The 19,116-nt window shown below is 38.1% G+C and overlaps 1 protein-coding gene across 8 annotated transcripts in view; it reads right to left on the bottom strand.

Annotated features, from left to right (window-relative positions):
- The window catches only part of PAM (peptidylglycine alpha-amidating monooxygenase), a 151,266-nt gene that overhangs the window by 59,357 nt on the left and 72,793 nt on the right, over window positions 1–19,116 (bottom strand). For all 8 annotated transcript variants that reach the window (XM_075079846.1, XM_075079848.1, XM_075079847.1 and 5 more), the window contains exons 4-5: window positions 11,797–11,854; window positions 3,712–3,799 (exon numbers count right to left, since the gene is read on the bottom strand). In XM_075079846.1, the coding sequence (XP_074935947.1) occupies window positions 3,712–3,799; window positions 11,797–11,854 (146 nt within the window). The remainder of the gene's footprint in view (window positions 1–3,711; window positions 3,800–11,796; window positions 11,855–19,116) is intronic.

Raw genomic sequence — 19,116 nt, forward strand, 5'->3', positions numbered from 1 at the left:
GCTGCTTCAATTTCAGCACAGTTTATCAGCTCAGGCAAAACTTGTCATAGTGGCTGAACTGTTTTTAGGGCCAATTATGATCAACAAATAGAAGTAGCTACACCTTCTTTGGTGCACTGAGCAACACCTGAACAAATGAGCCCTGGGAGCCTACTTTATTTCTGTGGAAAGGCCTGGTTATTTCATGAAGGAAGAAACATCTGTGCACCTCTTTAGCATTTGTTCAGATCAAGATTCTACCATGTTGCAGTGCACATGTCTCTCTGCAGAGCCAGCGCAGGTCCCACACTGTTAGAGAGCCTTTCAGAAGGCCAGGGCATTTGCATGAATAGCATCAAGTCACCAGAAAAGCCAGCGGGCCAGAGTGGCATCACAGATTTTGGCGGTGTGCTACTATGGTCACAGTGCAGCTAATCTCGATAGGTTTGATATCTAATAAATTTGGATGCTGTGTCTTCCCCTTTCCCATTTGTCCACACTCAAAACTGGCCTGAATAAAACTTCATGCCTCAGGGAAATGAATTTTGTCCTTGTGTTCTGAATGCTCCTAACGGACTATTTTTCCATAATACACTTAGTCCACATCATGATGGTATGAAAAACAGCTCTTGACTCGGTAAGTTTCAATGTTCTTACAACTGATTACAACCTATTTGACTAATGTTGCCAAGAATTTTGATGCAGAAACCAGAGCAAAACATCAATGTGCTATGGCTAAATTAAATAAACACTGGCTATGTAAAAATGTTGAACATGTAAACAGTAACGGAGGGTTCCTTGGTAAACAAGTATTACAATGGTATCATCAAAGGTCAGTTCTCAAACAACCATTCCTTCCCCTAATAGATGGAAGAGCAAGTGAAGTAATCACTTACTAGTGTGCAAGTAACAAAAAGAAAAACAAATAACAAAACAAAGTAAAAAAAAAAACCCCAAAGAGGTCTCATTATTAATACGTAGTCATTAGAATTACTTTAACAAAATTGGTTCCAGTGTTTGGAAGCCTCTAGTGAATTTAAACTAGTAGGAAAACACTAGCTTTTAAGTTATACACACTCTCTGCAATGACTTACAAAAATGTGCTACAGTTTCTACACATCTGAACATTTAAATGAACATATTTACAACACACATTTGTAGACATACACATATATCTACAGCGTATATAGACTATATGCATGCACACACGTTATGTCTATACATATACATACTACATTATACACACATGGTTACATAGTGAACAGGCATTTATACAAGCTTCTGAAGTGTGTCTAACAGGTGTAAATGCAGATGTCTAAAGCCTGTTTTACGCAGAACAGACATGATTGTCTTTCTAGCCTTGCAGATAGCCATGAGCAGAGCAAGATGAAATGATGCAAACTGTTGCAACAAGGATGTGAAATGATGAGACACCAAATGAAGACTCTTTATTTTGAGAATGTAAAGCAAATACTAGACCTCAGAACCTGCACACAAAAAATTAGTAAGAATTCATCAAGACCTGCGCATGATAAATTGGAAATATCAGATTTAAATACAACACTAATTACGCGTTTCATCATTTGACAGGTAGCTGTTAAATACAGCAATCAAGAACAAAAGCAACATTAGCTGGCACACTGCACAGACTACCACTGGTGAGTTTTCTGCTGGGCAACCATTCTTCCTCAGGAAGAGCGATGATAGAGCCAGGGAAACTTCCTGAAAGCCTAGTCTGAAGCATAGGATTTGGGTCTGATTCAGCTTTGAAGAACTTTACGACTCTCCAGCTTTTGGTCCATCTCTTCATACCTTAAAGCTCAGGACCTGGGCTGCATTAAAAGGAGTGTGGCCAGCAGGTCAAGAGAGGTTATCCTTCCCCTCTACTCTGCCCTGGTGGGACTACATTTGGAGTACTGTGCCCAGTTTTGGGCCCCTCAGTTTAAGAAGGACAGGGAACTGCTCGAGCAAGTCCAGTGGAGAACTACGAAGATGATCAGGGGACCATCTCCCTTGTGAGGAAAGGCTGAGACACCTGGGTTTGTTCAGACTGGTGAAGAGAAGACTGAGGAGGATTTTATCAATACTCATAAATGTCTAAAGGGTGGGTGTCAGGACAATGGGACTGGACTCTTTTCAGTGGTGCCCAATGACAGGACAAGGGGCAATGGGCACAAGTTGGAACACAGGGAGTTCCACCTCAACATGAGAAGAAAGTTCTTTCCTGTGAGGGTGACAGAGCAGTGGAAAAGGCTGCTGAAGGCTGCTGAAAAGGAAGAGTCTCCTTCCCTGGAGACATTCAAAACCCACCTGGATGTGGTCCTGTGCCCCCTGCTCTGGGTGTCCCTGCTCAAGCAGGGGTGTTGGACAGGATGATCTCCAGAGGTCCCTTCCAACCTCTACCGTTCTGTGATTCTGTGACCTAAACATTTCACCTACATCACCTAGATGTGATTTCAGCATCACCTTTTGACTTCATTTCAATGCAACCACCTGATCCATCTATAACTATAATTCTATCATGTACAGAGTATTTCAAGGCTCTGATACATTACTTCCAGACATATGAAAACAAAACAAGCTACAAGTACAATCTACTAAGTTTTAAATAGGACACTCAAGATGTAACCTGGTTTTAAAAGGCCACAACGGGAACAGTTTTATGTTGGTATATTTTTCACATCAAACTGTTAAAAAAGTATATTCTAACATGTAATATACAATAAAAAGAACACATAAAAGCTCTCTGCTGGGAAAAGAAATCAATAGAAATTTGTGTTTTCATAGTTTTACTTTCATCTGAACTTAAGCATCTGCTATTCTTGCAAGACATGATTACAACATGTTCAATATTAGAACTGTTGGTTGACAGGTAGAAGGGAGTCAAGACGTTCAATGAAAGTTTGTTGTGTGTTCAAAAAGTTAATCAAATCATCTCCCCAAAACATGCAGAGATTGTTCAAAATGCCAAATTCATATTTTTTGTGGAATATATATTCTACTATACTATTAGCTCTAAATTCCAGCTCTAGTTACCTTTTTGGTAAATACTTCAAAATAAATTGTGGTTATACAACACTATCAGAAAATCTATTTTAAAATTTTCCATAGATCAGAATAAGTCATATAAACTTTGCAGTGTTAGCAAAACTACCTTACCTGATCCCTCTTGAAAACCTGGAAAAAAACTGCAAAGTCACTGGATAGACCATTAATCTCCACTCACCTCCACATTCTCTTCACTTTGGGTCCCCACACCTGTTCTAGCGGCATTGAGAGCTTCCCTCTGCCCTCATTGCCTAGGCATTCTGAAGGGCAAGTCAACTACCACACCACTTGACAGAGAGGATCTTCTTCAGCTTATGCTCCACTCAGTTTCCTTCTGGACACCTGATACAATACTTCTTCACACGCAGAAGAGCGTCCAACTACAGACGAAGCCTAGATTTCTTGGTATCCAGTGGCACCCTGCCCACTATAGCTCCTGTCTCCTCTGAGATAGTGAATTAGTCATGAAGACTCAGAAAACAGATCTTTTTTCTCCATCTTACAGAGGAGTTAGTTAAAAAAATAAACACTTTAAGTGTGGAAAGACTGGAATGTTATGCATTTCTTCTTCCTTCCAAATTTTTCTACTTTTCCAAGAAATTGCAACACTGGAAAAGTTTCATGTGGAAGTAATTAACACAAGAAAAGTTAGGTACAATAACAAAAGCAAGTTGCAACTCTTACCAGTAATTTTCAGTAGAAGACGGTTCATTACATCCAAAGAGTAACATGTGATGGACAGTGTCCATGCTGGCATGAGGCTTAAAGTCAACTGGAAAACAAGATGACAAAACAAATAAGCTATCCTTACTCTCACCATAAGTTACATAAGGAAGTGCATTTTGTGCCATTTTTTTCTCTGTAATACTAGAAACAAGGCATGTATGTCCCCACTCATTTATTTACCTTCTGCATTACACTTCCACTTACAAGCTTTCCATAACTTCCCATTCAACAGCCTGTCTCCAATGCTAAAACACTGTACCTCACTTAGTCATTAATGAAAAGAAATTCCAAGTTTCCACTCAAAACTGCTGTATTTTTCCCAAAAAGTTAGATATGGCACATAGTAATCACATTAATGTATCACAAGACACAAAATTGTACTGTAACCAAACTAACTTCAATGTAGTTTCAAAATTTGCAGTTGTGATTTAATTACACTTTTCTACTTCTTTTGTACTTCTTTATCAAAAATACAAACAGCAAGTTGCAGTTAAAAGCAACTAACACCTTATGCATTAGTTGAAGTGATATCTTCTTCCAGTATTCTAACTAGTTTACGTTTTTGCTGCATCTTTCTCGGGACAACAGTTCCAAGAAAGGATTATGATTTATTCTAACATATCAAAGCCTTTGCATCGGAAAACAAGATTTGTTTAAAGTCAACACAATCTCATTGCCCAAATATTTCTCATTATGTGAAACTTAGAAGAAGGTGAATGTTCAGCACTGAGATGTCTGTTCTATATCTCATGTCACAAACGAAACACTTTTTTTTCTTAAATGTTCATGATCCTGTTCAGTGTAAGAAAAAAAACTATCAACATCACACTGTAGTAATATTGACCATTAATGTATAATGATGGCATTTGTAGAAATAAAGCAAGCTACATTGTGTAACTTCCTTCATTACCATGGAAATCAGGTGTCAGATGCAGGGAATGGAATGGAATTTTTCTTCACATAAGACAGAGAAGGACTCTGAAGAGTTTTTAACCATATTCTACAGCAGAAATTCCAAAACCAAGTCACTCTTCCCTTTACTTATCCATAGACACTAATGAGCCTTCAATAGTCTTTTAGCTTTTGTAAGAGTCTTAGCATGGGCAGGCAGTGAAGCTGCAAACCACTGCCAGCTCTGGAAGTCTGCGGATTTATTTGCACCCTGAACTCAGTATTTCAACATGTGGCTGAGGCAGGGTTCCTGAAGTGAATGATGTTGTAGATTATTGTCCCAGTTTCATGATGGAAAAAAATATTAATCAAATAAAGGGCTTGAGAGAGGATCCGGGTAACTATAGGCCCATCAGCCTTACTTCAATCCCTGGGAAAGATATGGAACAAATCCCCCTGGGGGCCACCACAAGTCAAATGAAGCACGTGATTGGGAAAAGCCAACATGGCTTCACTAAGGGCAGATTGTGCTTGACAAACCTGGTGGCCTTCTATGACAAAGTGACTAGCCTGGTTGACATGGTGTAGGCCGTGGACATTGTCTACCTGGACTTCTCCAAGGCCTTTGATACGGTCCCCCACAGTCTCCTGCTGGAGAAGTTAATGCATTATGGCCTAGACAAGTGGTCTGTGCAGTGGGTGGGGAACTGGCTGACAGGCCGCACCCAAAGGGTGGTGATAAATGGCTCCTTTCCCAAGTGGCAACCTGTCACAGGTGGGGTCCCCCAGGGATCGATATTGGGCCCAATGTTATTCAACAGCTTTATAAGTGATCTGGATAATGGGATCAAGTGTAGCCTGATGAAGTTTGCAGATGACACCAAACTGAGTTGGGAAGTAGACACTCCAGACGGGAGAGCTGCTCTGCAGGGAGATCTGGATGGGCTGGAAGAGTGGGCCAACAAGGACAAGTGTAAGGTCATGCACCTTGGAAAACATCATCCAGGAGTGCAGCACAGACTGGGATGCACCTGGCTGGAGAGCAGCTCTGTGGAAAGGGACCTGGGGGTCCTGGTGGTCAGAAAGCTCAACATGAGCGAACAGTGTGCTGCTGCTGCGGCTAAGAAGGCCAACAGGATGCTGGGTTGCATCAAAAGGGCATCACCAGCAGAGAGAAAGAAGTCATTATCCCGCTCTACTCAGCGCTTGTCAGGCCACACCTGGAGTCCTGTGTACAGTTCTGGTCCCCGCTATACAAAAAGGATGTGGACAGGCTGGAAGGGGTCCAGAGAAGCACCACCAAGATGACCAAAGGACTGGGAAGCCTGCCATATGAGGATAGGCTGGGAGAACTGGGTTTGTTCAGCCTCGAGAAAAGGAGGCTTAGAGGGGATCTCATCCCCATGTACCAGTACTGAAGGGGTAGCTACAAAGAAGATGGAGACTCCCTTTTTACAAGGAGTCCCATGGAGAGGACAAGGGGGAATGGACAGAGGTTGCTCTTGGGGAGATTCCGATTGGACACGAGAGGGAAATTTTTCACAGTGAGGAGAGTCAACCATTGGAATAATCTCCCCAGGGAAGTGGTTGACTCGGCCACATTGGACACTTTCAGGAGTCATCTGGACTGGGTGCTGGGCCATCTTGTCTAGACTGCACTCCTCCTAGAAAGGTTGGACTAGATGATCCCTGATGTCCCTTCCAACCTGTGATTCTGTGAAATAGCTTCTAACCATATTTTTGGAACTGAGGTCTGTTGTTAAAAGTGAGGAAAACCAATCAAAAATCAAGGCACGCAAGTCAAATTCTAGCTTGAAGGGGCATGCAGTCAGATTGTAAGGAAATGAGCATGCCAGAGCTAAGGATTCGGTCTGGGAAGTAAGAGCAGTACCCACATGCCTGGGAAGGTACTTTCAGTACTACATATGAATTCGGAAGTGCATTAATCATGCCAGCATGACTAAAGTCCAAAGACTATATAACATCTTTTTTTCCTACACGCAAAGTCTACTCATTCCATAGCTGAAAAAAATAATCTGCATTACAGAAAGAACTTTTGTTTTGACATTTTTCTCAGTAACAATTAGTGAAATTATAGTTAATGCTTGCATGGGACAGACAATGTGTCATCTTATGTGGACTTCCTACCTTAGTTTTCAGGTGTTTCAGTGTTTTAAGGTGCTGTTACCAATTTAGGTGAGAGATTAAATTTCTGAAGGAGTATACAATACTCAGTAATACTACACAGTTCACAGATGTAAAATTTAATGAACTTTATTGCTGAACTTTATACCTGTACAAAACATACTGTAAGTAACATCTAGAAGGACAGCCTTCAATAAAGGTAAAATTAAAGGTTAGGCCTCTTGTCTGCTAAAGCTACCACCTGTCCTGCTGGTTAATACTGTCTCACTGTTACTTTTTACTCCTCCACCACTCTCACATCTTGTGAATTTACTCTAATGAGTGCATTAGGAAGTCTCTTATTCCCTCCACACAGTATCTATTACTATGACATTCTAGTGCATGGATGGGACCTTTAAGCTCTATCGTAAAATTTATTACAAATAGCTTATTAAATACTACTCTTACCAATAGAAAATAATTCATCACAGTTAAAAAACAGATTTCTGTGTAAACCACTTGCATACACTATTTTAGCTCATGTATCTCATCATTGCTTCTGAAGGAAGAGCTGAAAAACCTCTCAGTCTGTCTGTGAGCTTAAGAGAGCTTTGTACTGTTGGATACTCTGTTCCTGTAGAGTTATTTTATTAGCAGCACACCCAGGCTTATACCAGTCTTCCAAACAGAGGGTCAAAAAAAAAAGCCATTTAAAAAACCCTATGTTGTAAAAGCCATACAAATTAGCATGACATTCAAACCAAATGCAGTACCTGTCACTACCAAAGGCTTACAAAATATCAAACAGAATTCTTACATTCCTAGTTCACAGCCTCCACGTTTTACAATAATGAACAGAAGATTACTCAACAGTTAAATATTTTTAATGCATGGAAAAGTGCTACAAAATTACTACTAAAACAACAGTATCAGTTTTGGTACATATACTACATCTGAATAAAGTCTGACTTACTTCCCTGAACAAGTACTGCTTTGAATTATGAACTCTAGGAGAAACAGGAATGAAGAAAACATGACATCAATTTAATCTTAACAGTGTATAGTTAAGCTATGTATTAAAAAAATTAATTTTTAGAAGTTCGTCTTTACCAATAACAACTCAATGATATAAAGTTGGTATCCCTTTTTTTAAAAAAAATTCTGTCTTCTCTAAAGGGATTAACTTTAAAGAAATTTATCAACTTAATCAATGTCCACAGTTTGGCAGATTAGGGAGACATCAGAGGCCTTCAATAAAGTCATCATTACTTGGCAATAGAGAAGTTTATCTATGCCATACTAGAGTAACAAACCCACAGCATCTCAGTCATGTATGGATGAAAAATAATAAATCATCTAATTATTTCAATTTTTTGTTGCTGAATGTAAGAGTCTCCATCTCATTTCTGCAGCACAATCTGACAGATAGGGACTTACCATGAGTCAGTAAGAGAAAGACACATTTATTTACTGGTCGCCCATGTGAATGAATGTAAGAGGTGAAGATGACAGTTAAATTTCTTGGCTGAGTGGCCTGCTGTCAGACTCAATTCTTACAAGTGTCTGCACTGTAGAGCACCCTTTAGCTATCACTACAGCTCAGTAGTCAAAACCTGATTTTTATCAAGGCCGGCGCCATTAAAGACTCAATCTAGTTTCTGGCTTGGCTACTTATTCCTAAACATTAATCAAACATGAGGCCAAAGAAGAAAACTGCATTATGTTTCTAAAATGTAACTGGAATGATACTTTCTTGAAAAATTACATATTAATGTCTCTTGTTAATATTTTTACGTATTAATTTCACAGGAGCAAAAGGTATGTTCCTAACATTAACCTGAATGTAAACCAACCGACCCCACAAACAAACAAACATTCCTGGTACCCCTGCTTGTCAGCATTTACAGCCCTTTGGGACAGAAGAACAACTGGTTCAAACAGAAATCTCAGCCTTGACAGCTTGACCCTCCACTGAAGAATATCATACAGAAAACTAACAGCATCTGCAAAAATACACAGATGCATCCCTGAAAAAGACCTCTAAGGCAAAACTTGCTCTCTCCTACTTTTAGCTGGTAACACTTCATAAGTAAGTTAGATCACCTCCTTCTTTTCATAATGCCTGAGAACTGACTCTGAACAAGTTGTCAAATCCTGGTATAGTACCCTTCCAGCTTTGCAGTATGAAGTTATACCCTTTTTCCCTGTGCAAGCATGACTGTCTACTGGTTTTAAATCTTTAGGGGAATAGCAAAGGTGAAGTATGAATTCAAAGTCCTCGAATGCAAATTTAATTTAAAAAATTTGAAAAAAGTTACAGAAAATATTTTCTACTTACTAACACACACAGTACTGCCCACACACAATGCTAAAGGCCCTTGTATTTCACCAATATGCAACAAAACTATCCTACTGCAGGTTCATAAACAGAAACTCCTCTTTCACACTGCCTTGGAGGAGGGAGGAAAAGGGGGTAAAAATAGGAAAGCAAAGTGAAAAAGGAATAAATAAGTGATTCCTGGTCAAAGAGTAAGGACTCTTGGCCATAGAAGTGTCCTTTTGAAAGTGCAAAAGGGGAAAAAAAACCCACCCAAAATACAGAAAAGAGAAGGTGTTTACTTGGCAGCATTATGTGCAAATAAATTGAACATGGAGGTTACGGTCTCAGCTTTACCAGTGCACTGACTCAGAAACCCAGGTTATTGTTTTAATTCTGGGTATTCACACCTTCTCATGTTGAAGCTCTTCAGAACACACACAGTCTTCTCGATACATCACTGAACAGCAACTCAAAGTGACAGTTCATGTGTTAGTTTTTAGATGCTTCTATCACAAAGTAAAACAGTAATTAATGGAAGTTAATTACACCATTTATTGGCAATGCAATGAAGGCAGATTCTGCTTAAACCATAAAATGTAGACTCTAACCTATTAAAAAAGTATTTAATTCTCTGTGTGTCAATCTTCTATGCTTATTTAAGCAACACAAAATACATGCATGCAAGTAAATGAATAATTAGCGTCACAACACTTAATGGTATTAAGAAATATTTAAGGAAAAACTCCACTAAGCATCTCTTTTCTGAGATTATTAGGCCTATTTTAAAAATCTCTTTCCTGACATGATTTAATTTGCTATTCAGGATTTTATAAGATAGATCAGTTTGCATTCTTTCTATTCTCTGAAACTGGATATGTTTGGGTCTAGTCTTTCCAATGATTAGGTAACTTCTGTTGATTGTCAACACTCCAATCTGACAATTCTTTTCCACTGAAAATACTTTCCAGTGACTTTACTGAAGCAAGATCACATGCTTAAGATTGAACACATGCCTATCCATTTTTGTGGAAGGGACTGAAGAGGAAAAAAAACCAAAGCAATTTTGCTTTATTTTCAATATCAGTAATCATCCAAATATAAAAGGTTGTAAGTAATGCCATCATGGGAAATCTTTATATTCATAGAACAAGTTGTGGTTTTTTTTTTTAATTTGCTTATCAAGTTCCTCTTGCTTTTCAAAACTACACCTGACAACTAGAATGGTTTCTTTGCCCAGGCCTTATACTGCTTTGTAATGACATGTACTTAAGCACAGTGATAATTGGAAAAGTGACCAAATCCTGCAAAAATCTGGTGAGTAACATGTAAAGACGTAAATCCTAAAAGTTTCTCAGAGAAAAATAGGGTTGCATTGCATAATTCACATTAAGACTCTGCATATACACCATTTCTAAGCAAATTCTTTTAGTAGGTCCTTTTAAACGTATACACCACTGAAAGAGGATTATGTGGCTTTAACACATGCAAACACCAAATGACAGAACTAAATGTGCAGCAATCTAATAAAGAAATGAACTACGCAATTTTCCAACTCAGTGAAACACTAAATAAAAATTGCTTAAGCAGCAAGTTAGTAGTATGCCTTTCTATGAATCATTTGAAAACTGAAGAGTCTATTGCAACACACTGTACAGCAAGTATAGCTTATCAGAGAATGAACACTCACTACCTTTTATGCTCCTTTTTCTTTCTGGGGTCAAACTCACAGCCAAAATGTGAAGTCAGGTTCTGACTTCTTTACAAAACAGATCTACAGAGAAAGCACTGAGGAAAATTTACTCCATTTTTCTTAGTTACTGAATAGAGCATGAAAATCTAAACACAATATTCTATTACTGAGGGAATTCCACAAGGAAATCCACACGGAACAAGAGTCTCATAATACACTACAACAAAATCTACATAGAATTCCCACAATATTTATTGTGCAGATATCCTAAAATGCAACTAAATGCAGGAGTAAAGGAAAAAAAATAGACATTTTACCTTCTCATTGTTTTCTTTTATTTCAGTTTATAGCATGTTCTGATAAGTGAAACTTACTTCAGCCAAACCAACAAGCCTTCTCTGTACATGAACAACTGTATCTTCACAAGCAAGGCAAAATGAAATTAAAAGTTCCTCAAAGACCTTCTGAACAGATGTTGTTGCTTTGCTGACATATATGATCTCAGGATTTGTACACTATCACAGCATTTCCTCCTATTTGTCTGCCATTTATTCATGCCATGCCATTAAAAACAAATAATAGAAGGGATAGGGTTTGGTTGGTTTTGGTTTTTTCCCCCAGATAAGTAAAATCTTACTGCAGCCAACACTGACTGTAAGTGCAAAGGATTTACAGCCCGTACCAGCAGGTAAATAAACAGTCTGCTCAGTGGAGCAGAATTAAGTATCCGTCCAGAGACAGAAAGCCAATACTTTACAAATGGGGCTGTTTGGTACTGACTGCCAGAGGCATCTGCATGCAGCTCCTTAACTACTATTACTCATGTATCTCTCCAGATACAGTTTGTTATCTTGACTCTAAGTAGCTCTCTCTAGTTTGTTTCTGCAATAGCCATGACGAATGCATTTTGGCAACTCTGACAGCCAAAGATTAAGTTAATATGAGTCAAAGGAAAAAAGAAAATGCTGAGGTTCTTCAAAATGGCTTGCTTAGGTTCTTCCGGTTAACCAATACTCACCCACATAGGCTTCATCATCCACCGGCAAGGGTACTGACATGCAGAGGTAGGTATCGGACTATTAAAAGACAAAAGAAGATAAATTAACTTTAAATTTGGAATATTTAGAATGAAAATAATAGAAACAAAGCATCAGAATTCTCTACACTTTATGAAGTTGAATGTGGGAATACTGAACAAGCTAATAAATAAAAACTATATACTTATAAGTCCTAGCACTGAATTTATTTGCAGTGGTTAACAAACGCTGGCCACTCCCTGCCTGCTAGAAGTTTGAAGGGGTAACAGTACCCTCTCAATGTCCAAATAAACAGCATGAATCAATGAGTGTGCTACGTAAAGTGAAAAGAGTTATCGAGCTTCTGATTCATTGTGTTCTTGGTATGCACTACTTTCTCAGTATTTATAAACTTACTATAATCTAAGAATCAATGGCAGTTGACTGGACGGGGTAGATGCCGATCTCCTCTCTCTGGTGACCAGCAATAGGACATGAAGGAAAAAGTTCTTCACTGGGAGGGTGATCAGTCACTGGAACAGACTCCCCAGAGAAGTGGTCATGGCACCAGGCCTGTCAGAGTTCAAAGACCATCTGCACAATGCTTTTAGTCATACGTCTTAGTTTTAGGTAGTCCTGTGAGGAGCAGAGAGTCTGACTTGATGATCCTTATGGGTCCCCCTCCCAACTTGAGATATTCTATAGTTCTATGACTTCACAGCTAAATAGATTTCTGCCTACAGTGGTTTTTCACTCTATTCCAAGATTTATATAACTGTACCACAAAGTGTAAAAATGTGCCATTGTAGCAGCTATCATAGAAACACATTTATTTTTCATTCATGCACTTAATTCTACTATGATTTAAAAAATATTATTCCCTGGGCATTCTAAGAAACATCACATGTCCTTTAAAACAAAGACAAAGAACAGAATCAATTTTTAAAGAAACAATTTGATATGTGGTTTTCTTGCTTAAGCATTGTAAAGCACTAACATTTTCCTGGAGCAATTGGATGAACAATCTATGCAAAATACAGCGGGCAGAAAACTTATCAAGAATGCCCTCTTCATAACGCTACAGTTGCCCCTGTTGCCGAAAAGACTTTTGGTTTAAGTTTAAAACACTCAGCATGTAAGCCTTGGATGTATTCCTGAATTAAAATCTGAACCAATTAAAATGCGAACACAGTAAACTCAGACCAATGGTCACAAACAAAATCCAGGTTTTCCATCTACAGGCACCTTGGATAACTATGAAAGAACTTGAAATATAAAAATATATAAAAATATAAAGTCCTTGAGAACAGTAAAACCTAAATATGGCAATCCTATTGAAAGGAAGGCTCTTACTTTGTACATCAAAAAAAAGAGTCAGTAAATCATTGGAACAGCACAAAATTACATTTTTTAAATGCATGTGAACTACACAAACAAAAAAATAACATCAGTCTCATCTTTGACAGCCAGATGAAGGTTAGTCCTACAAAAGCACCACCTAGAAAAAAACACCACCTGCTTCACTGACATATTTGGCCAAAGATGATGCAGGATATCTAGATTACTATTTTAAGAAATAAATTAATTGCCATGGTTTATTTACATGTAACAGAGGTTAGGCTATAAGGTCAGCAGTGTGGCTACTGGGTTGACAGTTACGCTATTAGCTATTTTAAACCTTTTTTTTTCCCCCCAACTTTTAAGGCTGTTTGAGAAAGGAGAGATGTTAACTACTGGAAATTCACTATATCATGAACTCAAAATCTGACAGGACTTTCACTTTTGTAAGGACTGCACTAAACAGGTGAAGATAAAATTCCTGCTATGAAAAACTTCAAACCTAATTTAAAGGAAGACACTGCTAATAGGTGTAAAAAATTAAATGCCACTGAGAAGGAAGGTTAGGTACAATGGTGATAACAATATGTGATTATACAAAGCAGTGGTGTGCACAGATGAGAAACCAGTTTTGGTGGTTTTGCTAGAAGATGGAAGGATAAACAAAGGTCAGCTGATACAGCTGATGCCTTTGGGTGCTCTCCTTACATGCATTTACAGAATGACCATACTAAAGCTTTCTAAATGTGAAAAGGAAATATTCTACCTTTTAAATTTAACTTGGTATTAGAAGTAGATTTTTTTTAAAAAAAGTTTGAGAACATTTGGAACCTTATACGCAAACTTTGAAAGTCAATGGCAGCAATGCTTCACATTTAGGTGGAGTATAATGTCTTTAAACACAAACTGGATTTGAAAACAGTGTGGACAACACATTTTTTTGACAGCATCATTTACTCAATTAAGAATGAAATAGTTAAGAAAAAGGTATTAGGACATATCACGTATGGAATGGCTGAAATTTTATAACGCGTATCATAACATCTACAAAGATTATTAGAAATCTAATGTACTAATATCTTTGGCTCATTCTTTTTTAATTGAAGACTGTTAACTGGAAATTACAGATGTATTAAAATGGTATCATGCTACTGATTTATCTGAGCTGTTGCAGAACTCAGTCGTGCCTCTCTGACTCAGTTACAACACATCTACAAGTAGTAACTGCCTCAGTTAAACATCTTTCTTCCATGTTCTTCATCATCTGTATTCGGTATCAATGTACTCTACATTGTAGAGTTTAGAAACATGCTCTTAGGTAATCTGATGTGCCTTGAGGATTTTAACCCTAAAACAGAGCAAAATTCTTTTAAGACAAAAACAACAACAACAAAACCAACCAAACAAACAAAAAAAAATTAATGAGCCTCACTGCTTTGGAGGAGAAATGGGGGGGAGAGGGAAGGAAGGGAATATTTGAAGTTTTTACCTTCCACCTATCTTTTGTTGTTTGTATTGCCTTATATTAATCACCTTCAGATTGTCCTCCAGTGTAATCTGAACTGATTCCATTTCATTAACGAGAGATCTTGGCCAGCAGTTACTTTAGCATGACAAGCCTATAGATGATCAGTACAGGCAAAGCACTGAATTGTTAAAATTCCATACTACTCACAGTGTAGTTTCCTATTCCTTACCACGTCTGTCTCCTCCAACCTACTACCCCACCCTGTTTTTAAAAAATTTATCTCCTCCTCTTGCCTATCAAAATATACTTTTCAAAAGCAGAGAAACTGGGAAGCAAACTCACAAAATTACCCTAAATACAACCCTTTTCAAAATAATTTCCAATAACTTCCTAAAAGACAAGAAGGATATCTGAAAAAAAAAAAATCCAAGATTATCTATGGGTCAAAATTAATTTGACAAATTCATGTCACAAAGAACTATCGCTATTTATTAAATATGACAGTCTGGACTAAAACTCCAAGCCAGCAACCTCTCATTATTACTGTAAACAAGGAGGGTATGTTCTGGTTTTTGCATTACTGCTCCTATCCTACCCCTTATTGTCTTTCCATAAATAACTCGCATTAGTTACAGTCAGAGAAAAACATTGTCTGGCCAAAGGATAATGCAGTCAATCAATGTGGTCATTCTGATGTCTCTAACATTACTGGCATAAAAACTCAACCTGGCATAGTCACAAGGGTTTTCAATTTTGTTTCTGATATACAAGCCAGGTTGTATTTAGCTAATAAGATAAAATGAGCAAATGAAAAAACAGCTATTGGATTCAACAAAACAGATTCTGTTTGCTTATCTCCAACTGTCAGTGTTCCAGACTTCAAACACAAGAACATCCTGACACTAAAGCGCTACAAAAGGCACATTGCAGAACCCGCAATAATTCTGTCCTGGTTTCTCTAACCTACCATAAGTAAGTCTGTGAGCATGAGAGTGCACATTTGATCCATCTTCAAGTGAAAATTACTATACAAACTTCAATTTGCATAAAAAACAAGCTGGGTGGGGGGGTGGGGGTGGGAAGTCACTACGCACAACCCCATCAATTCAGATGTTTCAAAAAAAAAAAAAATCCAAAATCCAAAATGAATAGAAGTGTTAAAGTGCAACAGGCTGCCTTTTGAAAGCAGACTGGGGAGGGGGAAAGAGAAAAGCCCTACACTTATCCCTCCCACCTCCTGCCCTCCCACTCTTTTCTCTAATGGAAGAATCACTTCTCATAAATCTCTGGTACTGATATTCACTGTGCCAGGGCCCAGATTCATATAAGAATTAAATTCTACTTTTTACAGAATTTCACCCTAAGTAATAACAAAGTCACTCACACAACTTTCTCCAGAGTCAGAGCAAGCCTTGGGGGATCTAAGGTCAAGATCTCAACTTGGTTGTCATAGCAACAGTAAAGAAAGTTGTACCAAAATTAATTTACCAATGAAAACTTTGTTCAGCCTCAAACATAGTAGTAATTAATTAAAAAACCCAAATTATTATGTATGAACAAAATTACTCCAGATAGTTCTAATTGCACCATAAATTTTTATCATTATTTCTTGTTTGATTTGTAGCAAACAGACATTCTTAGCAGTAAATCAGTGTTACCAGCAGAGTCAACATGTTTACCCTGGATTCTTAATAATGCTTTCACAAAATAGCCTTCAATTTGCTTAATAGTATTGGGTTTCTTATCTGAAATTCTGAGTTTTCAAAATGAGCTGATCCCATCCCTCCAGGAAGACAAAACATACTGCTTCCCGTTTAAATAGTAGGTCCTAATATACTATGCATTTACTGTGCAGAGTGATAATTTTCTTATAATTATCTTAAGTATAAAGAATGTTTACAGAACTTTTCCCTCAGAACTGAAAAAGCGTTCCTCTCCACAGCTCTTAGATGTCCTCCACCCTTCAGCAAAATTACACACCAAAATTACTCTTCGCATGAAATATTAGTTGCTTTTTTCCCTACTGTGCAATTGGAATAATTATTAAGGAAAACCAGAGTATTTAAGTGCAGCAGATATTGTTTCCTCCACTTTTGAGAGGTGGTACTGTTCAAAAGCACCCTCAAATATAAACCACATTTATTAACTGAGCTGGAAAACCATTCTACCTCATTGATTTCCAGATTTGTATTGCTTGAATATACAACTTAGTGCACCCGTTCATAAGAAGCACTCAGAACAGTTTCAGATGAACATTCATGTTTGGCACCTGTGCCAAAAGAATGCACAACTCAGGGCAGATCTGCACAGTTAGTGCTCTCCTAAGCTGCACGAGGGGTCGGTTCTTATCGATTCACTCACAGGGCAGCTGCAGCTACAGAATGTAAGGCAACCCACCCCTCAACCCTCCAAAGTCACTACGAGTCTAGTAACTCACTGGAAAAAAAATGCAGGGTTTTTGGCAATCTTTCCCACAGCCTTGACAACACGAGATACAGATGAATTGAATTTTATACAACTAACATACCAGTACAAGGACAGACATTAAACTTGGCTCCAGCCATTTGCAAATCATTCCACCAGGAATTATGCCACCTTCACCATTACAAGGTGCTACCCATGCAGATGAGTCAAAATAATTTGGGGTTTCTTTCCCTCCTCCTCCTGTTTGAAAATGTTACCTCTGTGAATATGTATATATACCTTTATGATTATGTACCTCATACTACCTCTGTGAACCAAGTACATATTTCCCAGAGTTTAAGTTGTATGTTAGCTGTATGACCCTACATTAAAAGGATTCCATGATTCCTACAGTAATCTTTCCAAAACAACAATGTGAATGCTCATAATCTAGGTACAATCTTAGTGGTAGTACCAAAAATTCATCTCAATTTCAGGGAATACAGCCAGATGGTTAGACTTCTTGGAATCCAAAGAGATTAACTTTCAGTCTCTGTTTTCAAAAACAATTACCTGTGAAGCCGGAGTGTCAAGGAGTTTGGAAAATAAAATTAAATATGATTGCCTACAGTGATGCTATGGAAGAACTCAGCAGTACTATCGCAGAAGTTCCTTTTTTTTTTTTTTGAGCCTGGAGATATTTTTTACTAAACAACCAATACTCCAGCTCTTCAAGAACAATTCTTATGTTAAATGAAGGTTCTGACTGTATGTCTACTCCAGGTCACACTGGTCATAAATTGTAAACAGAACTGGTTAGTTCCATTAGACAACTTTCTGTTAGCTAGCTGTGACTCCAGATAAGAAATGTTGACTGTCATGTATGCATACCATCAAGAGAGAAGGACGCCAGAAGAACTGAGTTTGTAAAGTCCCCTCAAAGTACTAATCTGTGGCCAAATAACAAATTCAGAATTCATAACAATCCAGCTGAAGCAATCTTCTTACAAAAAAATGCATGCCAAAGAACAGATAGCATAGAACATACTGGTGTTGCTCTAAAGATACTCTTCTGTTCTCTAGAATTTAACTCATTCACATCTTCTCAATTAATTTCTGCTTGTTTTTTTTTTTTTTTCTTTTCTTTTCTTTTCCAGCCTTTCCCACATAAATTATTATGCTTGAGAACTCAGGAACTGCAATTAGTCGATTAGTCGTAACCAAAGTATTGACACACTTCCAGAAAGCCCTTAATAAGGCATTTTAGAAACTGCACTTGTCCTCTTGCTCTTTGGTCTATTTTGGCATCTTTCCTGAATAGAGGTAAACTTGCAGTTAGACCCTGGAAGCAGAAACCTTTATATCACAGAATCATAGAATATCTCAAGTTGGAAGGGCCCCCAAAAGATCATAAAGTCCAACTCCCAACTTATGCTCTTGTATAAACATCAGAAGAGACAACTTGGACTCTCAGCAGATCTACGGTCACTAAACACATATCGACCCACAATTAGGGCCAAGAGGTACAAGAAGGAGATAGCAAGGTAGTAAGAAGCCACCACAGAAGAACTTCTTCGCTGAAGAGGATCCTTCCCTTCCATGTTCCTTCTACCAGAAAAATGAACTAACAGCACTAGAACTACAAAGCTGTTGGTTATCTTCTTCTGTGAATTGCAAGAAAACAGACTGTCTTTTCTGCCATTGCTTCTTGCTGAGTATATCAGTGTTTAACTCATCTACATGGAAACAAAGCTTCCTGTACAGTTACTGTGGGACACTGTATTAGGGGGTAGGAAAATGAAGAGAAGGGCAGTTGAGACTGAGACAGGGGAAAAAAATCTAGACATAAAAATATATAAGGCCAGTTATTGGTTATTTTCACTAACCTTTTTAGGAATTAACTTGGCAACTTGGTTTCTGTTGCTGTCTTCTCCCATCCCTCCCCAAAACCTACACTATGCTACGGCCTTATGGTACGGTATGTGTATGGTATGGGTACATAAAGGCTGCTGGCTCTAGGTACACATGAATGTGAAAAGTGTTATGTCCTCTCTTCTAACTGTCACAGCCTTTTGGTGGTGGTGTTCGGTTTTCGTTTTCTTTTTTCAATACA

Source organism: Phalacrocorax aristotelis, chromosome Z, assembly GCF_949628215.1.
Source record: "Phalacrocorax aristotelis chromosome Z, bGulAri2.1, whole genome shotgun sequence".
Classification (NCBI taxonomy): Eukaryota; Metazoa; Chordata; class Aves; order Suliformes; family Phalacrocoracidae; genus Phalacrocorax; species Phalacrocorax aristotelis.